The sequence below is a fragment of the Pygoscelis adeliae genome, unplaced genomic scaffold (genome assembly GCF_000699105.1).
Source record: "Pygoscelis adeliae isolate BGI_AS28 unplaced genomic scaffold, ASM69910v1 Scaffold101, whole genome shotgun sequence".
Taxonomy (NCBI): Eukaryota; Metazoa; Chordata; class Aves; order Sphenisciformes; family Spheniscidae; genus Pygoscelis; species Pygoscelis adeliae.
This window is the reverse complement of record NW_008824238.1, coordinates 5,572,513-5,596,757: the sequence shown is the minus strand read 5'-3', so window position 1 is coordinate 5,596,757 and position 24,245 is coordinate 5,572,513. Positions and strand designations below refer to the sequence as shown.

The 24,245-nt window shown below is 36.9% G+C and overlaps 1 protein-coding gene across 2 annotated transcripts in view; it reads right to left on the bottom strand.

The window, feature by feature from the left end:
* Window positions 1-24,245, bottom strand: part of STAU2 (staufen double-stranded RNA binding protein 2) — a 155,338-nt gene that overhangs the window by 80,186 nt on the left and 50,907 nt on the right. For both annotated transcript variants that reach the window (XM_009335026.1, XM_009335027.1), the window contains exons 9-11: window positions 22,054-22,185; window positions 17,921-17,981; window positions 3,479-3,786 (exon numbers count right to left, since the gene is read on the bottom strand). In XM_009335026.1, the coding sequence (XP_009333301.1) occupies window positions 3,479-3,786; window positions 17,921-17,981; window positions 22,054-22,185 (501 nt within the window). The remainder of the gene's footprint in view (window positions 1-3,478; window positions 3,787-17,920; window positions 17,982-22,053; window positions 22,186-24,245) is intronic.

Sequence of the window (24,245 nt, the reverse complement as noted above, 5' to 3'; positions counted from 1 at the left end):
TAGGGAAAGGTTTGAGGCTCAGTGTCAACCCTCGTACAAAGTGTGGAAATTTAGTTTAGGCCCACCTCTGCCGACAATTCAAAACCACGCGCTGAAATGTAGGGGCCACAAGTAAACCTGAATCTAGAGCACCCAGCAGGACTTCTGTGTGTGCAGTCACTCAGAAACATACGCCTTTGCTACTGGTTGGGGAAATGAGAAACATTTAGAAATGCCCAACAATAAAACATTTAAATCTATCAATGTATAAAACGGAAGAGTTAACCACTAAACAAATGCGGGGGGTGGGGGTGGGGAGAAGAAGATATAAATTGTGTAACCATTGCAATCAAAGGAACACATCGCATAGAAACTACGTTCTGTGTGAGGTTTTATTATGTAGCCACTACAGAGAAAAAGTTAAGATCTCTAAGTCCTGCCAATGCAGCAAGCCAAGTACGACTGCAGCCACGCACCGGGACTGACTGTGGGCACTCAATCATGGCTTTTTAAATTTTACGGTCTTTGCTTCATGGAAACTCCCAGGGGAATTTCCTGCTGGACTACCTGCAACTTGTGTTTTGCCTCAGTAAAAACTGGAGGCTCAAATTATTCATGTGTGAACAGCTTCTCTAAATGTTTCCATTTAAACAAACTCTCTGAATAATTTACTGCACTTAAACGGTCAGCAAGAATAACTGTAGCTTTCCTAATCTAGTTACAAAACAATGGCCAAAATACCACATAGTCACTTAAAAATAACAATTTTACCAAAGCTGAATTTTCCTTTAAACAATCTCCCGGCAAAGTCTGCAAAACAATTAACTGGTAGATTGTATTCATAAATATGAAGCAAGCACTAAAAATGCTTTATTCAAAGTTTGTAAAGGCTTGCTTGAAGTATTTGTGTTTAATTATCACCGGTAATTTGAAGCCTGAGCCTTGAAAGTATCCGAGCTAAACACCTGTTTTTCAGTGACACTGAGCTGCTGCTTATCAATTACAAATATCTTTAGAATAATAAGCCATAAAACGTAAAAATGTAATTTTTTAGTACTTTTCCATACATTGGTCCCAATAACTCTTAATATTAAGGGCTTACAATAGAACATGGCTGAGATAATATACAAACAGTTTAGAAGAATTTAAATTAAATAACCACATTTTAAAGACGTGTCCCCTGCAGCTAAAGAAGTTCAAAAAAACCATTCAAATAAGCAAATAACATTTTTTTACATTTACAAATGAAACATCATATGAGTATTTATTGATTTTTTTAAAAATTCAAAAATACATTGTAACAGAACAGAATGTATACGTTCTTCAATGAAAGACAAAACTATGGTTATCATCCGGACCAGAATACAAATACATGCTAACAATTAAAAAATCATTTTGGGTCATTCAGGAAACACGAAACAAGCTAGCTGTTTGCAAATGCAGTAGTTTTCTACTTAGTAAATATGCCTGAGAAAGTTAACCTGTAAAGAAATCGGCTTTTAAACTCTTAAACACAAAGAGCTTTCTAGGTTGAAATGGTGAAGAGACCTGTGATATGCACCTGACAGGCCACTGAGCCATTTCCCACAGAGATTCTGTTCACTGCTTCACCTCGGCTCAGCCACCCAGCAGTGGCAGAGTTTCACATCAATACCAGGCTTATTCAAGCGAGGTGTTAAAAAGCATGCTAAGATGATGTAAAACCATCAGTTACATACACAGCGGATAGATGTTAATAATCGAGATACTCTACCAAACTCCTTGGTTTGTATCAGGGCCAAGTAAAAAGTAGTAGTCTAGTTTACGGATGAAACGGATTATAGTTTTTGGCTCAAGGTAAGACCCTTTAAAAACAATTTCTACATAAGCATCTAGAATCAAAGCATGAAAAAAACAGGACAAACACAACTAATCATTTTACAGTAACCACATACTGTAGGCAAGTAGGAATTAAAACAGTAACATAAATTGTGCATCGGTTCTATGAAAATAGTTACTAGTAGACACAAGCAATCTGACAAGATGTGAAAGCGAGCAGTGAAAACTTCATGGATTGAATTTCTTTTCATCGGAATTCATCTGTTTCTACTGCAGGCAGGTAACAAATGGAACTCAGGAAAACTGAATTCCTATTAGCAGCTTAACTCTACTACGGTGAGACTTAGGCTTTTACCGTTTCTTGCATTAAGAGACATTCAAACTAATGAATCAAAAATGACATTTTAAAAACGAAGACCAAAAGAAAGCTGAATGTACATTTTAGACAGAAACAGCATTAGGTCAAATCCACAACTGGTGATATCTGATGTACGCAAAAGTAATTTAACTATGCTGCTTATGCCAACAGAACATCTGACACTATTTCTCAAATTCTAGCAGCCTCTTTTAAATCACTTCCAACAACTGCATACTTCGTAAATTACATGGGCTTTGATGAAAAAAATCATTATCAGGCATGCAAAAATTCTAACAGAAACCTCCCATTTCCAGAATTTAGTTACATGATCAAATTACATATACTAGAACATATGAATCATAGTCATAGAATCATTTAGGTTGGAAAAGACCCTTAAGATCATCAAGTCCAACCGTTTTGGAAACCAGCTTTTCAAATTAAATGAATTCACAATTCTGAAAAGGAAAAAAACAAAACAAACCAAAAACCTACGACAGGAAAAAGAGTATTTCTACATAGCTGGTCCTATCCTCTGATGGTGCAACACAGTAAAATGAGCTACTATCCATATACGCGTGCAATTTTGCATGTAATGGCGATCAGGAAGAGGCTTCCTTTTCCCATCTTCCACACTGCAGAAATGACTGGATGTACTACAGAGGCTGTCACTGTCCTATGAAATGTAGGGTATTTGCCATTGCTGGATACAGGTCATCAGTGCTGAAGGACTCATGCGCTGACCCAGAGCAGTACATCTTACATTCTCTAGTATTGACTGTGATGTCAAAAACATTCTGCATTGCCCTGACACCAGGTCTGCTCCTAGGCTGCACCTTCTGATCAAAACGTTGTCCTACAGGTTACAACTAAGAGGTGCAGGGTGGGAAGCAGAGTAATGGCTTCAACGACCCGGCCCAGAAGACAAACGCAAAGTTAAGGTGGTGCGTCAGTAACTTCTGGATCAGAGTCGAAGGGAGAAACCAGCGCCAGAGCAGTATGTAAAGCTTCTAATGCCAAGAGGTGAAGACTCTCAAAGAAGTGCAAGTAAAAAGCATAATTTAAGCCTGTAATTATTTAAGGAGAATAAACAAAGGAGAGAAAGATGGCCTGCAGTAAGGTGAATGGAAGGAAGGAACAAAAAAGAGAAGCAGGGACATGTATATTGGTGCAGGGTTGTATCTCCTGGACCCAGAAACTGCCTTGGACACCAGCTAATTTTACAAGATAAGTTACATGCATGCCCACATTCAAGAGGGCAAGAGTGAAACCTTGATGGCAATGCTATGATTCTGGCTGAAGAGCTTCATTTTCCCCCTCCCATACCTGAAAGCCTTGAATCCTTGCCAAATACTCCAGCTGTTTTGAAGGCTGCACTGCAGAACAGGGGGAAGCGGGAGATATTCCTTTTAGACCTATGGCTTCGGCAGTTGGGGACGTTCCATTCATGAGAAGTTCCCTGGCAATCGTAGCTGTGCTATTTGTTGTAGGAGTTATGCTGAAGAAAGAGCTAGAAGTCTGGCTCATTTCTTTGGATGACAAATAGCTTACAGTGGTACCAGGGGCTGATTTGTTGCGGCTTGCTTCCATCTCTTGATAAACATCAGGAGAGAGATGGAGTATTCCCTTTGGTGCTGAAAGTAAAAGCAAAGATCATTCTCATTACTCTAGAATGGGTTTGACGTGTAGACTATTTTCATTAACATACTTTGCAGTGGAAAACTAAGCATTTAAAAGCAGTATCTTTTTTCCACAGTAACTGTAAATGAAATTGCATAATTTATTTAGAAACAAGGAAACAAGCAGATCTGAAGTGCCCCTCTTCCTCTTCCCCCACTCTTTTTAAGAAGGTACAAACCTGGACTTTAAAACCGTGGCTAGCACAGAATATACAACATGAACAAATAAGGTTTGGAGATCTACAACCCACGAGGAACAGCTGCTACTTCAAAATAGTAGTGCGATCGTTATTTCACGACAATCTTCTGCCTCCTACCTGCTACAATAATTTAGGCTGTTATTTCACAAATAATTTAAACTAGCCTATGTCAGCACTGTCGCCACCAGAAGTAGCTCTTTTCTCTGCCACCTACAGCTGCTGTTTGTACTCTCCAGCTCCTCTGCTGCTTGTGCCAGCACCAGCACCTGTAGGACCACGCAGCGATGCTCATGAGAACGAGCTGTTGGAGGCAAAAGAAGGGCAGGACAGCTTCTTGTGGTAGCAGCACTGCCTCAAGAGCTGGCTTAAAGTGTTTGCCAAATTAAAATGGCAGCCTGCGCTTAAATAACCTTCAATTGCCCTGCAGCCACATTGTTGCTGTCCTACTGACTCTTATGCGACTGACTGCTCTTCAATGAAGAGGAATTTATTTATTTGTTTACTTATTTAGCTGCATATGGCATCCTATAGTTTGCAGATAGCTACTTGCCTTGGACAACATTTATACTGAACAAGGAAAGCATGTACATGTCATCATTAATATCAATAGGAGTTAGGTTAAACATCAAAAAGATCTAAATTTATTTATGTGAATTACTTTTAAATATTTCCAGTGACATGTAAATTAGGGATAATTTGTCTAAGTTTCAAAATTTTTAATATATTTTCAGAAAACATCTCAAACCTAAACCTGCTTGAAAACAGGACTACATACTTGATCAGTTTTGCTGATATTCCTGTGCATGGAAATGTGCAGAATCAAGGCTGAAGTTTGCTAGTTTTCATATACAATGAAGCATTTGTTGGAAACAGGAGTACCCAGTTTGCTGATATAAGAGGAAAAGCTCTTTCTTGTTATTAATAAATTGAAAAATGAGCTTGAAATGTGTAATTTCATATTAATAGCATACTTCAATCTTCTAGCATATATCTGAAAATAACATGGGTGAACCTGAGCCATATGGCATTTCATTCTAGGGATGATAAACCTGTTTGTTAACTGATTTAGTAATCCCAAGAGAAATCAAAGGGTTCAATGCTTAATTCATTTGCAGTACATATTAAATTAATCTCAGAATGTAGAATAAATTCAAAGAAGAGGAGAAAATGAATTTCCAGTTACCTAGAAAGGATTCCTCTAATCCTAGTAGTGCAAGTAGTATTTTTAAATAAAATGTCTACCACAAGGAGAAGACTCAAAAAAATACTACCAGTAATTAATATCCTCATTTTCAACTATATAGTGAAAATCGAACTTCCTCACTGCTGACACAGCAAACTGCTTACAGGTGAATCTCTTAATCGATTTACTCACACATTTGGCTTTTAAATTAATACCGCTTTCAGAAAGCTGGAGCATCAGCTTATACCATTCACAAAGACATATCTGTTATTCACCTGATCGCTCTCCCCACCTACCTTTGTGGGGCTGGGGAGCCTGGCTGGACCCTGAACTCTAACTTCAGAGGTGTTTTACCCAGCCTTACAACTGGCTCCAAAGCCAGTGGGCCCTGTGCTGAACTCAAGAGCTAAGCACAAATTCAAGACAATGCTACTGGGAAACAGGGAGGACAGGGTCCCTAAAATTTATTTTTCTCCATTTGGGACAATTTAGAGTATAACCTTACAGATAACAACAACTGTGTAAACATGCAGCATTATTTTATAGCGCATTAATCACTGTATGATAGAGTGATTCTATACCGTTTTTCTGAGGCTATAATCTCCAAGGCCTATCACTGCTCATATTTTTAATGGTCTTATACAAGAGATAACATGAATGAAAATTAAAATAGATAACACAGATATTGATAATTGACGTTAGGTTACAAAACCAAACAGCAACAATAATACTGAGTGGCAGGTGTTCACCACCTCCTAGGACCTGCCCACTGTAAAACTGATTTCCTACAAATATTTGAGAAACAGAAATGAAAATGGAACAAAAGGTAAAACAATATACTTCTTTAGAAATAATACGATACTAGCCCCCGCAAATCAGTTTTAGAAAAACATTGTACAATGTTCACTTAAAAAAAGTTTAAAGAAGTTTAAAACCAAGTCCAGTGCTGCAGATGTCTGTTCCATTGATGTAATATTACTTAAAACAAACATTTTACATGCTTTCTCAGCCATTTCACTGTTTTTACATGATCCACCCAAATATCTAACTGCTGTCTGGAACAATGGTTTGGAATACTTCCAGATTACTAAGCTTTCTAAATGTTAAAATAACTAATATGCAGCATATGATGAATAAAAAGATATTAAGCAGAGTATAGCAAATGCTCCTAAAGTACTGACTTTACTCTAATGGTGATGTTAAATTAATAATAGTACTTTTACACTTATGCAACACGTTTCTGCTAAAGACTTCAAAGTGCTTTATAAGCAATAATTAATTTAAATCATACATTGGCTCTGAGAGGCATATTATATTACCATCATTGATTATCTCTGGAAACAAAGTAATGTAATATTCCAGACATTACATTAATATAGTTGCAAGCTATTCACTTTTTATATTCGGGGTCTATGTTTTATGAAGCTTCTTACAAACTTGTTTTAAGAACCCAATAAAAACTTGGTCTCTTTGAAAACTTCTATCAAGCATATATTAATTGTAATTCATTATCTATTTTTAATATATTATTGAGGATTTTAATATCATTCCTCACTGTTGTCTGCTTACTTCAACTCTGTTAAATTGTAGAAGAGCGTATATATGCACAACAGTTTAGTTACAGTAGTAAAGGTGTTATCACAAGACAAGGAATATGACATCAACAGAGGAGTAAGTGTAAGAACAAAAGAACTCTTCAGAAATTATCTTAATTAGCCTTCAAACAAGCACTGTAATAGAAAACGTGAGAGAGAAATACTATCCTCTAACACCTTTTTGCATTGCAGGAGAACATCTCTAGGTGAATATTTTCATATTTTTGTTAGTCTTTCAGCTAAAAAAAATTTGCATTTTTGTGTCTGCTAAATATTTATCCCATACTAACTTCACCATACACCAAAGGTAGCATCGTAATTATTATGAGTCACAGGATCTATAATACTACCATTTAGACCAACAACATTGCACCTTGGACGTAACTTAGAGGTACATTCATGAAACATGTTAAAATAATTTCCATTTATATTATTTAAACCTGTGGGCAAATGTGCTATGAAGGTATGCAGGCTAGCTATGCAATGTAATCACTAACATTTGAAAAACATGTCTTATTCATCCTTGGCGGTAATTGTTAGCAGTCTCTCACAATCTCCTGAAGTCTCTGAAAACCCCACACCAAAGACCTCTCTTACCTAAGAATAAATTTCATGATCTTCCATTGTCTACTTTTGCTGTCACGTACTAGACAACTGCAAAACAGTTTAGACTCCAAGGCAAATGTATGATTAAAATACAAAATGGCCCAGCTATCCTTCACAAGCCTTCCCCTTGAAGTGTAATCTCGGTGCTTTGATTCCGCTTCTTTTCACAGCAGCAGTAGTAGAGGCAGTCTCCAAAAATCTGTTGAGGTGGCACTATTTCTATCCCTAACCCTTTCTCTGTAGGGTCCCCTTGGCTGGGAAGACAGGAGGACCTTTCTACAAAAGGGTCCCTCACTGTCTGGACCTTCACTGCTTCTGGAGTTCACGGAAAACAAAACTAACCATCAGAGGACCTTTCTGCATGGGGAATGGGGTAAGGAAGGAGAATGACTGACAATATCACCAAATGAGCCTCAATGTAATAAGTCTCCGCAAAAATGGAATTTGCTGATACAAGGATGGTGACAAGTTACCCCACAGCAGTGGGCTACTAAGTTAAGAAAAGTTCAGAGTGATGACAGTGTTGCCTGCACACTCACAGGTATTAGTGTCTATACTGGTACCACTGGTGTTCCATTTTCAATTCTCTACTTCTGTCAGGAAGACCAGAAAACATGAAAAGCTGAGATTTTGATTTTATCATTCAACTCCAAAAGATGACCTACAGAATCAGGTTTGTATTGTCAATGCACATATATATCAGTGCTATATTTTCTCTCTTTTCTACACGACCAACACTGTAGGGATACTCTTCCTCTGCCTTCACTCAATGACTTCTCCTGGGTTGAGGTCACTCATTGACTTTTTGTGTTTCAAAGACACTTCGTCTAAACCACAACTTTATTCTTTCCCAGCGAACCATAATTTTCTCCCTGGGCTCTCACCTGTCCTACAGGAAAGCTATACTTGGTGCGTCAGAAGCAGAGTCAGCTGGTGCATGACTTCCCCTGACACCCCTGAAGAGCACGTGCTCTTCCCTGCACTACAACCAGTGATACGGGGCACCAGCATGAAGGAGTACTTTCATGTCTTGTGTAATGATGCAAAGTAAACCATGATATAATTCCATATATGACAGGCTCATACATTAAGTTGAACACCCTGATATTTGAAATAACCCATCACTGGATTAAAAAAAGATTGTTCATAAAGAGATAATCATTATTTTTGGAACTGAATAAAATACTCGATACATAATAATCAAAAAGCTTTCTTTCAGATTATTCTACCTGCATTCACATTGAATAAAGCCTTCTTATATTGTGCTGCTTAAAATATGTGGCAAAATCTTGTAGTAAGGCATTAAGCAGGAAAAGCTAGACTCAGATCTAATCCTGACTTCACTATTAAGTTAAAATGGACAAAACCTTAAGAGGCATGGAGGACTTTCACATGCAACAATTCCTCCATAGCACTGGCAGGTTTTCAACATGCCCTAGAATAAGGCCCATTACAAATCCACTGAGAGCAAAAAAGAGAATTTACAAAACCAAATAACTATTTCAATAACAAGACTGAAAGATGTAAATATTATCATAAAAAGAAATTATCATTTCATACTCCACTCACTGTAAAAGCCTATTTATATACTAGAATATTTTCAAATTTTGTTTTATTATCTCAGTAGGAACTCAGAAAAACGTCAGTCAAACAATTGAATAGGCAAATAGTATGGCCATTATGTTCTCAGTAATAGTCTACACACAATCTTGGCTTGAAATACCAAGATGCAATCATTACCTACTTAACACAGCTATCTGTGGTATTTCTAAGTCACCAGCTACTGCAATATGCAGACATGAAAAAATGTTTTGTCATTACACAATGTCCTTCAATCAAAAGATCTCGTCTACATGACCTTAAACAAACTGATGTTATATAAAGTCACTCATTAAAATACTAGTTTATTTAACCTTAAAACAACCATGACACTGAAGTAAATACTATTTAGTTCTTCATGAAGTCAGGTCTTGATATCCTTAATTTCACTGGAACATTTTCTGTACAGCCAAAAAGGAAATTGCAGTATCACAGGAGACCTAAATTGTATACATTTTCTGTAACATTTGGTGTTTAACTCATGTGAGGGAAGTCCTTTGAAATCTCCCACAGCTTTACTCTTGCTTGGGAACATAAGATTTTGGTAAAAATAAGACTTAGTGTTTGTAGTGGGGAATTTCTACAGGATATTCTATGAAATATTCCAATAGACAGACAAACACCTACACCGTTATTTTTACATCATAATTTCTGCATCATAAGTTTCCAACAATACATCAGTGTACCAGATAACCTAAGATTAAGATGAAGCAGGTTCTGAAAAGAACCAATCTAAATGCGGAAGAAAGGACAGTATTCTTATCAGTAAAGAGGATCAGCAAATTTGGAGCAGGAGCAAATCAAGCTAGTGAGCTGGCAGATCAAGGTGCTTGTAAAAGCTGCAGGAAAGTGATTTTTGAGGGGGTAAAGCAATTAGGAGAGCACCTAAGCGCAAATGGAGGTGACCTGTGCAGGCAAGACTATTCATTAACAGATTAAGAGGGGAATGAGAATTGTGATGATGAAAACAAAGGCATGACCCACACGTAGAAGAGATGAAAGAATGAGCAAGTCTACTAGACAAGGATAGAGAGGTTGCTGAAGCTAAGAAGGTCAAGGGGGACATCAACAAGCACAGCATAGGTATGAGTGAAGATGAAATCAGAGGAGGAGAAAGCTGTGGGGGAGTGGAAGTCATAGGGATAAGATGTTTGATGTAAAGGAAAGGGGATGGAGGAGAGAATGGAGAATTAAGTCTTGGTTCTGACAGCAATAAAGCCTCAGTTCAAGTGACTCAATTCTTCCAGGACATTATTATGCTAGACTAAGGGTGACATACAGGGGGGGTTCCAGGTTGGGGGGAAGGGAGTCGGAAAAGGAGAAAAGACTTCAGAAAAGCAAAAGTATTTAGAGAAACACAGTATTGAGGTTAATTGTGTCATACTGCTTCGTTTGCTTGACTGAAGACAGAAATCCAAATGCAGATAATTTGCAGAATTACATTATTAAATCTGAGTTTGAGAGTTAACATCAAAAGAGAGCTCTACATTGCTATTTCACATGCATTTTTTTCAAAGGAATAGACTAGCAACCTTGAACAAATGTAATTCATATAGGAATTTTAAGGGACCAGGAAAAGCAAAAGGAGAATTTCTCTGAAATTATCTCTACCCACAGGGCTGGCTATCTACTGTCATGGTGGCTGTTCCCTCTTTATACATTTTATACATCAAGAGCTTAATGGTTAAGCAGTCTCCTAGAAAGCTAAGACTTGGGTTCCTTCTCAGCCTGAGGGCATCCAAACCACAACCCTCACAGCCCAAGTGTGTATTTCTTACATATGCACAATCCATACTACTCAAGAACCAGGCAGCAGGTTGCTTGTAACACTTCTTTTTTTAACCTGTATCTAAAATATGCAGAATATAATATGTGTAAACCAGCCAGGGAACACCAGAATACATATCTGCACCTTCACTCACAGGTGCTTTAATCAGTAGACAGACTACAAAGCCATGATTCCTTTAGATCACTCCTTCTCTGTGGATTTCTTGCATTTTGACAGCATCTGATTTTTTATTTTCTGTCTGCAAATCATAATTATATTAGATACACATCTCCAAAAGGCGGCTGCCATTATCCAGATTACTCTGCACCCCATGAGCACTCTCCTTCTGGTGAAGAAGGAAACTAAATCTAAGTCTCCCAACTTTCTGGGCACGTGTTTAAAACGCTAGGTACTTTAGAAATACACATTGTACTCTAAACTCAGCAAAGAAAGCATCACATCTGAAGATGCAAAACTTGCAGTACTTTAAGCACCTAACTGAGCATCTCAAAAGCAGAAACGTGGGGAAAGGAGGAGGACCAATTGCAGTTGTGGTCTTACACACCTGAGTTGTGCCCAAATCCCACTTACACACAAAAATGCTAATTTGGATCTTGCCACTAGTTCTCAAAACAGCAAGGAAAAAACAACCACACTCCCTTCCCCGGAAAAAATTTCTATAAATCTTTTTATATTTTATTAATATGAGGTGGTATTTAATATTAGGTATTCTAGAAGTTTTTTCCAACTGTTCCAAAAAATCTATGCAAGTTGTACTTAATTGGTATTATTCTGAATAAATTATTATCTCGTTCTCATTGCTAGATGAAACTGAAAAATACCACATTAATTATTAATAACGCCAAATACAGCATAGATTTTCTAGCTTCAATAACTCAGGGAACAAACAAAATTGGGCGAATCTCCTTTACTTCTAAATTTTATTTTCCCATGTCTTCAGTTAGAAAGAAAATCTAGTTATCTCAGACCCTTGCTAGAAGATAGGATGAATCCTTTTTTTTTTTTTTTTAAATTAGCACATCAACTCAGCAACTACAGAGGCAAGGTGTTATTTAAACGTAACCATCTGCTATAAGAGACTCTAGCTAGGGTCGTGAGACATACAGAGTGTAGACAAGTGGCTCAGCTGATGGAACTGCTCCCTGAAATACACAGTGATGGTATAATGTTCACCTGACAGTACCCTTGCTAAAAAAAACCCACAAAACAAAACAAAAAAACCCCAAACCAAACAGATGGAAAAGTACTGTCCTGTGGCCTGTGCTTCATCAAATAAGTCGTGTTGTCAGCCCCTCTTAGTGTGGTTTCTATTCAGAATGACAAATAATTCAACAAACGTTTAGTGATGTATCAATCTAACTCCTTGCAAGAGTGTATTATAATTGACGAAGTTTAGTAAGTTTGGAAGCAATTCAAAAGCAAAGTCCAATGAAACAGCAGTACTTAGTGAGCAAAAATGTATACAATCCACTGCAAATCACCTTTCAAATACACCCAAAAGGATTACATATTTCAGCAAAATATAACACATATAAATTCCAATTAAAAATGTCTGAAATACAAAACGAAAACTTTATTCCCAAACTGCAGACTTCAGTTACTGTTCATGGAAATACAGGGGTATTAAATTATCTACTAGAAGTCTTCACCAAAATCCCCAGTTGAAAAATAAACATGTAGAGGACTACAAAAAAAGACTTTATAAAACTAGTGAGGGCCAGAATTGTAAATTTCACGTAAATTTTGTTTCCTCCAAAGTGAAGATGTACTAGTATGCAAAATTTCATAAATGCATGATTTATTTTGCATTTATTTTCTTCCAAAAAACTGGTAAAGAAACATCTAAGTAAGAATTTGAATGTAACCATACAGTTAGGGCTTAAAATAACACCATATATTTTCATATTTTTTATATTTCTTATTTTCTTAATCTCTTATTATTTAAGTAGATTTTGAAAAATACTAAAATACATGTTACTTATGGAAAAATGCTCAAATTTCCTTATCACAGATTTAAGACACTCTTCTGAATATCTATTTGCTTTTTTCTCATTGGGTTTTTTTTTTATTGAGAACAATTGCATGAGATCAAGTATCTTTGTTCCTTAGGAGATCATCTGCTCCTGCTGCTCATTCACCATCTGAAATCATAATCATCTGTTGGTGACAATCTAATCATCTTCACAGTAACTAATTGTGATGTCACAAACAAATGATTATGATTTCAGGTGGTGAACAAACAGCAGGAACAGATGTACTCTGAAGAACAAAGACTGTAAAGTCATGCATGAATCCCTAGTAATAAAATGTTAGGCAAGAAAAACAAAGAGCCTGTCCTTTACAGAGGTAGGATTGCTCTGAATGTATTTTTTTTATTATTATTAGTTTTTCAATACTTACTTTGTGACTCCCAAAATTGCTGGAAATAGATAAAGGAAAACTATACTATGGAAAATTGAGGGTGGGGAACATATAAAAACAGTTAGGGTAATTTTTTCCTTATTAAAATTATAATATGTAAAAACACTGTTACTCTTTCCTTTTATTTTAATATATTTTTGTTCTTCATAGCTCATCTACAGCTTCTCCTAGAACTCATGCTGTATGATGTTTGTGATTACCCCATCCAGAAATATAAAACCAAAATATGTTCCCAAGAAAATGCACTTTGCATTAGGATTGTTTATTTGTTTCGTGTTTTGTTTTTGTTGCTAACTGCTTAAGTCAAATCCGGAGAGATAAATGAGCATTCTGTTGACAGTAAACATCTCCTGTATGGGCTGCAAATGCTTGTGGTCTGCCCACAGTGTCTCAAAGCCTCTTCCAGAAGCATCAGGGAAAAAATTCACTCAACGTTCTTGTTATTTCACGTGTGAAAAATGTCTAAGATATCCCAAACCAAGAAACAAATAGCTTCTTGTTTCATCTTTAAGATTGTGAAATGAAGAGGAAAGGTAAAGAAGTAAACCTGTTGGAAGAAGCTTTGCCAGTGAGTCGGAGGAACAGAAGTGAAGTTTGCCACAAGGATAGCTGCAAAAGTAACATGATAGAGGGGAACAGGAGAAGTTAATTTTTCAAGGATATTTAATAGGAAATACTAAAAATGCATTGAGTGAGTATGTAGGAGGATACGGACTGTAGGGTATTTCTCAGCAAAAACAAACAACATAATAAGGGTACAATGAAATCTGTTCTTCAACTGTACTAAAATATGTAACTATTAAGATTTTTGTTTTTGTTGTACTAAAGTATACAACTTCACTTTACTACTCCAGTTTTATTTCACACAGTTTCAGATGGAAACACAGTGCATTATGCACAAAGAAAGAGTATCTGCCTGAAAAAGGAAACTGATGCACAATACGTTGTCCTAACAGGACATAATTGTTTTCCTGGAATAAAATTACTGGAAATTGGAATAAGAGCTGCCAAATGGTAGATGTAGCAACCTCAGAGCCTCGGACTTTCAAGACCACTGAAAGTTAGGTTTTAGGGTAACAACAAATGCAAACTGTACATTTCTCTTATAAGCAAGGATATAGAAGGGAGGAAGCTGCTCCATTTGCCTGCTTTAAAATTTCCTACAATAATGATGACACTGCAAGAGTAGATTCACCTACCAACAACTGTTGTTCTTAAATATAAACTAGCATATTCATACCTGAAAGGATGTGAAATTTTTGATCTCAGTGGAACTTGTTTGGAACTGCCTTAAAAAAACCCTGCACTTCGCAGGTGCATGAGATCATGCATGCAAGTGATTTCTTTTATTCAAAAGGAGAAGACACTTCAAATTTCCTCAGTTCTCCTTGACTACAAAGCTCTGAAGTTATCTTGGACTCTGGGGCTTAGGGGAAGATCAACGGGTGTGCAGGGAAAACTCTTAATAATACTAGTTCTTATTCAGGGTTTTTTATGCATTCCCTGTGCAGGAAAATAACACATAATATTCTACCAGAAGCAGAACAGGCAAAGTGCTCATAGGTAAACAAGTGCTGGCAGACCATCCCCCTACTAAATATTAGCACAGCTTTTCAACAAGTAATCATGCCTATGGAAAACTGGTGAGAAATATCAAGTGATACCACGTAGATCTTCGCCAAATGCGGCAATCCCCTGATCTCAGTCACGGCCTGAAAAACAGGCCTCTGCATAGAGCCGTTCACAGTAGGAAGGTATCAACTGAACTTACTGGTTACCTAAATAACACACAAAAATATTCTATACATTTTCTATCCAGGAATCTGTGGTTCCTTCCTATACATTACAAATAAATGGTGTGATATTTATACGTTGAAAGATCTATAGTATAGAAACTACTACAGTGGTTTTCTATATAAAAATATACTTTAATAGAGTGCCAATCGATACAGCAGATTCATAATTCTATCCGGAAGGCCATTTTAGCTTAGAAATACCAAGAAAGGTTTCAATGAGAAACTCAAAAAGAAGACCTATTAGCAATTCATTCAGCCAGGGGTGCTATCACATTAACACATTTAAGGAAGAAAAATGCATTTCTAGGTCTTCCATGAATCCTGGATGAGACTGTAAGGTGAAGAGAGACTGGTCTGTCCTCTACATAACTGTAACAGATTCATTCTCCTCTTATGACTTTACATGGAAATCACAGTTAAGCTTTAAATTTTAAAGAAAAAAACCTAGAAGAGAAAGGCCCTTTATGAGGTGAAGAGTGAAAAAAATCAGTAAAAAAAAATACATGGCTGTTGATAGCATTTTGGGTTCAAACTCCTCGGATTTTGCAAAAGGACAGCACCGTCCCTCTGAAATAAAAAATGATACACTTTAATCAGCTGATTATTATTAATGTTGCCTCCAGATTGGAACCCTCAGAAAAGGAGTTAACGGATTAAGCCCAGTGGACTCTGAACAGCACTGTCAGAAATAAATGCTCTATGTCTATTGACATGATAGCTACATCTCCTTTGATTTCCAATTTACTTGGAGATCAGAAGAAGGGAAATGAAAGGAAATCTAGAAATGTCTTTTGTGCATTAGAAAAGCATCCCAGAATGAAAACCTGTTTCTGTACCATGGCCTGTGGTGGCTGCAAAAAGGTCTGTGAGCAGGTCAATCTGTGAGAAATAAGTTCTTTGATCAGCACAGGTTTAAAATACAATTTTTGTTGATCTTGTCTCCTGTTGAGTGAGTTTGCCTTTGTGTTCTCCTCCTAGATTTGGATTTACATGTATGACTGCCAACGTTTTCTTGCCAGATGAAGCCTGGGAAAGGGATTGTTTTTTCTTGTTGGTGTAGTAGATGGTTGTGATGTCATCTATAAACATCTTTGCTACAAGACACTGCAAGGATAGGAGAGAAAAGCTAAAGGTCTTATTCTGCTGTCCCAAACTCCAGTATGTTAACATTTGAAGATGTTAACATTGGAAGATGTTTCACAGGCCATGTTCTTAGAGATTTTGACAACGCAAACAGAAATTATCTAGAAGTATTGATGGGGATTGATGATAGGGAAGGAAGCAATTAATAAGAAGTCTTAGATCCTGTAGAATCCTTCCTTTCAAGGAAACACAATGTCATCTGCTGAATCCAAGATCACTTTAAATACTAGCAAACTTTTGTGTAAGTTGAAGCACAAATTATTCCCCAGGTCTAGTGACTGGGAAGACCGCATATATACTGGAACACTACTGAACCCCCTTAAAACCTGCTTGTAGGACCATGTCCTTCAGACATAGATAGGGAAAAAATAGAAGGTACCTCATGTGTGTGTCTGTCTCTAGTACAATACTTAGGTGAGGAAGATAATGTTTGGGACTCTTAAGAAGTTCAAAACTCAACACAGTTCTAGAGAAGAATCCAGGGCTCGTGGAAGTGAAGGAATTACTATTTATATTATCTTTACCACTCTAAACAGCAAAAAACTAGTTATAAAGTCACAAAGGTCTGTCCTATTCATCACCTATCACAGTGCAAGTGAAGTCGGTCTTCACCAACAAGGTCTCTCAGGCCTTTGTGTCTATAGACACAGCTCAAGGAAGAGTGAAACTACCAGTAGCGGAACCTGATCAGAGTCAGGAATCTCTTGAGAAATTTTCAGCCCACACAAGTCCATTGGACCAAATGGGATATATCTTAGCGTGCTGAGTCCACCGGCTTATGTCACTGCGAGGCCACTCTCTATTATCTTCAAAAAGTCATGGAGATCAGGAGAGGTCTCCAATGCCTGGAGAAAGGCATTATCATCATCATCATCAAAAAAGTCAGGCTGGTCAGCCTCACTTCAGTCCTTGGGAAAATCATGCAGTAAGTCCTCTTAGAGCCATTTGTGGGCACACAGCGGAGAAAAAAGCCATTAGGAGCAATCAGCATGAATTTACCAAGGAAAAAAACAGCCTAAACAACTTGATTGCCTTTTATGATAAAATGACTGGATTTATGAATGAAGGGAGAGCAGTGGATGTCATTTACCTTGGCTTTATCAAGGCTTTTGACATCATGTCTCCCACAGCACCCTTGTAGCCAAGCTGTGATGTTAGAGTCTAGGTAGATGAATTACTAGATGATGAAAATCTGTTTGGATGATCAGGCTTAGAGGACAGTGGTAGGCTTTGGGGGACCTAAGAGCAGCCTTCCAATACCTAAGAAGAGGTTGCCAAAAAGATGGAGCCAGGCACATTACTGAGGTATGTAGCAGAAGAACAGAAGATGATAGTCATAAACAAACAGATGTTCCAACTAGGATAAAAGGAAAAAAATTCAATGTGAATATAATTAAGCATTGGAACAGGCTGCCCAGAGAAGCCATGGAATCTCCATCCTTGGAGAACTGGAAAAAAGACATAACCAACCCTGTCTGAACTCTGTATTGATGCTGCTTTGAGCAGGCAGTTTAGATGACCTCCTAAAATCCCTTACAACCTGAAGGATTCAACGATTCAATGAGTAAATAAAAATCTCCTTGTTCCTGCACTCACTCATACCTATACTCACACAGAGGACACTCGAGTTAATTCATCTAATTGCAATAAAAACCCTGTAATATTTACAGAAACCATTTCAATTGTCTCAAATAATCCAAATCCTACAAAGACAAAGAGAAGTAAGTATAAATATAAATTTAGAAAGCAATGCTTACTGTTACTTGTTGGCTCAGGAAACCCAACATTCTGGCCATTCCAACTCTTGTTTTCTCCAAGCTGAAACAGGTAGAAAAAGACAAATAAGTAAAGGGCAAACTACTCCTTAAACAGAACATTCATGTTTATAAATTTAGTTGAAAGATTATAAAAAGGATGACTTGGGATTGCCACATCTGCTCACAAAACTTTGCTAACACATCTTAATTTCTGTCTAAAATAGGTTACTTGAGGAATGTACCCTTCATGAATAAACATTAACAACTATTGCCTAACACTGAAATATAAATGTTTCCCCAAGGATTAGGCTCAACTCAGTATGTTACCAAATCAGACTTCAAATCAAATGTTCTAAGCAGCTCTCAACTGAAAACATACACAGACAACAGAGAAATTACATTCTGAAACAAGAAGATCCCAATATCTGCCTATGAAAGAATGCATAAACACTACAAAGTACTTTGGGTGTAATTTTAAAATATTTACTTGCTGGGAATCCATTTAGTTAGTGAAGTGGAAGCAAAAAAAGATTGCAATTTTCCATTATTTTAATATATAGACTTTTTTGAGGAAGCTAATTGTCTTCAAATTAATTTTATTATGTGTAACACCGGGTATTACTCTGACACAGAAAAGGGGAGCAATTAACACAGAAGTTCAAAATAAGGCCATTCCTGAAGTCTACACAGTAAATAAGATGTCAGCGTTCTAGATTTACATGTAAATGTGGATAAACAAGTCCAAGCTTCTTCATGAACTAGGAGCTATTGACAACCAGCTCAATGAATGTGAAACAAATGATCCTTTTCAGATTTCACTGGGATTTTGTATGCAAACAGAAAACCTCGCAGCAAAGCAGTCTATATGCCATGACAAAGTTGTAATCATTTGCTCTGGAAGACAGGGTTGATTGGAAAGCAGAAGAGATGCGAAGGAGGATCAGCTGGCCGAAATCTGCCTCTGCATCTTGGAGGCTGCATTAAGGCTGCTTAGATTACTATCATGTTGTAATGCAGACTACTAGATGTTATGTTTTCCTTGGGAAAGAGAAGGGAAGAGCACACTATGCAAAGCAGCTATTCCAACGATGGTTTCTCTGCCTTTCCTCATCATGTACATCCCAGTGTGCTTACAGCCTAGGCAATGTGCAATAAAAATGGGAAATACTTAGTGGAAAGGGAGGATAGGTATTAGAGCTGGCTCTCAAACTGGTCACCCATCTCCATGCACTTTAATCTCACATTAACTCCTTTTATTCGTATTATGAAGCAGATAGTATGTACACTGGAAAACATGGAAGACAACAGTTCTTCGAATGAATAAGTAATGTGAAATCTATAAATACGTTTGTATTTACTGCTGTCTGTTACAACAGCATGGTTTTGTCATGAATCCATACTGTGCAACTGTAACATGATAGGAAAATCAGCATGAGCATGCTGCTACAATATGAGAAGAACATTTCCAGCTCTCCTCATTCCTCTCTTTTTGCTGTTTATTAACTTGATCATGATAGGGAATTTAACAAGAATACATCTATCAGTAAGTTATCCTTAGTGCTGCTGTCTCACATGAATGCAATCTACTCTGGTTTTCTTCTCTCGAAGAGAATAAAAGTAGCAAGAAGAAATGAAAGGATGAAAACATGAAAAAATGAAGACATGACAACTCTCCATTCTCATCTGCAGAGCTAAAATTCTGATAGCTGCAAAAAGCCTCCCAGGTTACTTTCAAATTGCTCTCCTCAAGGCTCTGCACAACCATTACTGATTTCTTCCAGGAATCGGATTACCTCAGAAAAGAGCAGAGCCTTTTCTTTTTTACATTACCTCTATTACCTGTTTACCTGTGCTGCCATCAGCACCATGCATGGCTCTTGTAACACTCTTAGGTCTTCATTAAAACAATGAATACAGTCACATTTTATGCACCGGGGTTAAGTAAAAAACACTGAATTTGGTTTTGCTTTTTTTGTAAGGGAGAAGGAAGGGGATGAAAGGACTCGGGGAAGGGGGGGCAAGAGAAAGAGAAGTTTCCTTTTTTAAAAGCATCAAAAACAACACAAGTGAAAATTGTCCATTTAGATGCCAACCTGATACATCAGCTAATCTACATTGGGCCCCATTTTGGATTCAAAGAGAGAAACAAGTATCTTCTAACAGTACATCTTTATTGTGCAATTTATATGGAAGGAATTTTGCAATGCTCAAATTGGTAGAGATCTAAGGGCTATTTTCTCTCTTCTCCAGCACAGTTTAGTTTGAGAATTAAAATGCTTTCATCTACACAAACTAACTTGTGTATCTGCTTTAAATATGTTCAGTCTGTTATATACAGAAGATAAAGCCAGATGTTCAAGATATTTTATGTCCTTAACCCCAACAAAGCTATAAAAATTTGTTCTATGATCTTGAATGCTCCCACTACATAAAATTTGAGTAGTTCACATTTTTTGGATACAATATCATGTTTGCTCATTGTGTTCATAATAATATTAGGCCATTGTATGCTATTCTATCAATTCTAAGATACCTACATCTGCAAGTATGTAATTAAACCTGGTTTTTTAGAGCAAATGCACTTGTAAGCAATAGTTTAATAAACATAGGGAAACGAAGCAGCAGCACCTCTTTTTAGCCTCTTAATTTTTTTTTAAGGATTTCAACGTAACCACAAGTTTCCACTGTGTAGAGCTCTCCAAAGCAACTATGTTGTGGGCTGAATTTTTTCAGGCTTTATCTCTGAAAATTACTGAGTAAAAATAGTTCAGCCAATTTGAAATCATAGAATGAAAACCTATGTTTTCCTATTAGAAAAAAAAGTTGACTTTTCTGCTTTACTTTGTTTTTCAAAAAGCCCTTTGACCAAATTGGCAATGAAGAAAAAGTTGAAACTGGTAGAAAGTTATCTTCTCCAGCTGAAAAGTCTCATTCATTCTGGTAAAAATGAATTATCATTTGACTCTGTCGTAAGCCTTTTCTAAAATGTCTATGACTGCACAGTGTGTTCGCAGTAGGAACACCATCTAGTCTCCAAGTACTCAGTTTAGAGTATTACACACTTGTATATGACTAAGATATGTAGTGAAGAACATAGTGAAGGTGAGTGTGAATAGCATACATGGAGCTGCTCCTCTCAAAGGAGAGGGAAACAGAAGTAGATGGAGCCAAGTAACCAGTATTTATCTTTTCCTGGCTAGGACTATAGAACGTATAGAACAGAGTATCTTCCTATATATATATTTATTTGTTTTTAAGAAAAAGAAAAGGTGTTTCAGAAGATAAATATAGATATATACTATATTCAGATTTATCATGTGGTCCCTATAAAAGCCCAGCTGAGCATTCTGTTGACCTGAGCTAGCTGGTGCAGCCACAGCAAACATTTAAGCCATGAGCAAAATATAGACATGGAGTGACTCTGCCTATGATAGAAGCTGTTCAGAGTCCACAGCTTAGCCAAATACCTTACCAAATCTCTTTTCAGGATACAAAAGGCGAAACATTAACACACAATTTTGGTTACAAAACCTTCCATCAATAAACTCAATACAGGAGAGGAGTGCTAAATTGCACATCACTAACATGGAAATACATACCTGCAACACACGCAAATTTAAAATATAATTCCTTCTCCACCAAAAAAAAAAGACATACATTTTCTTTCTCAGTCATCAAACCTGAAAAGGCTGTTATTTTTCTGGAATGCTTTTAGTGCATATGCAACAGGAAGACAAACACTTGACTAGTATGACTACTTCATGTATGAAAATTAATAACAGCATTCCTCTCAGTCGTCTCATGGATGCCCAAAATGGAATAAAAGCAAGAGGCACGTTCATCCTGATTTGTAAGTAGAAATAGGTGCACACATCACACGTACACTTTTGCACACACACTATCCTCTGCAGCTACATTTCTCTTCTTAATCACTCTTACAGGAGGAGAGGCTGCACTTACTACTAACTGTAGCTATAGAGCTGTAGCTAAACAAAGGCTAATCTCTGACAAGCAACCTCCTAAAACAGGGGGTGCGCAAGTTTAAGCTTCTGTTCTTATGAAGTGATTAGCTGATACAGCTAAGAAATTCTAGACAGGGGTAAAATGTGGGCATCATAACAATTGGTTCTCACCTTTTCTGGCTGGTCTTGAAGAGGAGTAGAGGCTTTGTAACCCAGCTGTAGCAACATTGCTTCCGCTGCATTTCTTTTAGCTATTTTCTTGTTTGGGCCTGTTCCAGTAGTAATCTCATTGCCTACTTTTACCTTAAAAAGAAAACATTGATCATAATCATGATGAATGCAAGACTCCTTAATATCACCATGTAATAATGTTGCTGACCTACCAACAACTGTCGGCTCTTTTGATGAAGATGCAATCTTGGAAAAGTAAGAATAGAGCAGAGAGGGACTACAATACCACCTTACACAGAGAGGCTTGTTTAGATTTTTCAGAAGGTCCCCAAACTCATACCAAAGAGCTACATTTTTCTGTATCTCAATGCACACACAGTTGTCTCTCTTCCACCAGCCTCTGTGCCAACCCCATTCTCCCTGCTTTTTTTTTCTCTTGCTGCCCCCTCTTTCTTAACGCGGGAAGCGCTACAGGATCTGGACTTCCTCGTCCTTGTAGGAGTGTTGCCTGCAGCAGCTCCCCAGCATCATCAGGACAGTATCCAGAACAATGGAGAGACAAACAATGACCTGGAGATCTAAATGACAGTGGTTTCTAAAGAAAGATGAAAACCATGTTCACATTCCTCCCACTTTGTTGCACTGCAAGGAACACGGGGGCCGGGGCTGCGTTCCTCTTCCGCACTTACACCTGACAAGCTTTTATCAAAATAGTCTTTGGAAAGAAGGCTCCTCATTGGACCTGTGGTGTGTACTGCATGAAGGGTTTCTGACAAACAAGATGCCTTTCATAAAACTAGGAGAAATTAAAACCTCAAAATAAAGACAAATTATAGACAATGGATATCCACAAAGAGTGAAGCTCTTATTCCTTGGCTCCTTGGCTCATTCTTAAACTCCTGAAGCTGTGTGTGTCTAGTTTGTGATATCAGCACTGTCATTGCTATTCGCTTATGCAATATTCATAGCTCTTTGATAGCTATATTTCACTCTGTCCATTAAGGGATTTTATTTGCCAAATTTTCTCTAAAAATACTGTATGGTTTCAAAAGTGTGTTAAAAAAAGGAAACCAAAATAAAATAAAAATAATAAAATAGCTGAGGTGATCTGAATAAAAGAAACCTTAGAAGTCAAAGACCTGAAACAGTCTGGAAGGAGCTTTAACAAAAATTGTAAAAACAGGCATACAGTTATTAAATAAATAATAAATGTTATTTAGTAATTTATGTTATTCAATAATTATTCATTTTCCTCAAATTATCATGTATGTATTTCCCTAAAAGTTTTAATTTTTCTTTACTTATGTACCTATTAATTCTAAACACAAAGAAGAGGTTGTAAATAAATAATAATGATCATGAATATCCCTTCAAAGTACATATATAATTAAACAAAAAGATTCGGCTACCTAAGACAGAAATATTAATAATCTTGAAATAAAAACCTTGTCTTCTGTGCAGTTCCACAATCACAATTAGAAAATAGCCAACCTGCTACAAGTTTATACGCAATAAAATTGAGGGACTTTAATGGGACAAGACAAAATGATAATTTATAACGTAGCTCACAATAAATCAATGTGCTGCTATTTCTCAGACCTGTAAAACTGGTTTAGCTATTATTATAACCTCTATCAAGGATTAAAGGTCTGACTACAAAGAGAAAGAGCTTTCTGAAATTAACTTTGGGAACAGAACACCAACTAATGCTATCAGACATTTTCTTCTGTTTATCTAGTGGTCAGGACAAGTAATTGGATCCATTTCATCACATCTAAACTTGCTCTTTGTGTGACAGATAAAAATGAACATATTATCTCTGGATATTTTACTTCCACATTCAATTAAATTAAATGAAAACATTGTTTAAGTAGTTTATACAAAGGCTTTTTATTCTGATAACGTTTTTTGCATGTCATAATGAATCCACTGAGACTTCCTGAAGGCAGGAGAAACAGCAGTATGATTTTAGTGTGAAAATATCACAAAAGGGTAAAAATGGGGCTACGATGTTTAAAAGTGTACATAATAAAGCAACTGATCTATGGAATTTCTTTGACTCTTTCTTTCACAAGTCTTCCTAGACAAGGGAATCTTCTATGTATGTGTTGCTTTTAAGATTTTTTTTTTTTATTCAAACCAAAGATTTTGCCATTATTGAGACTCCTCCAATGGAAAACCAAATTCTCAGC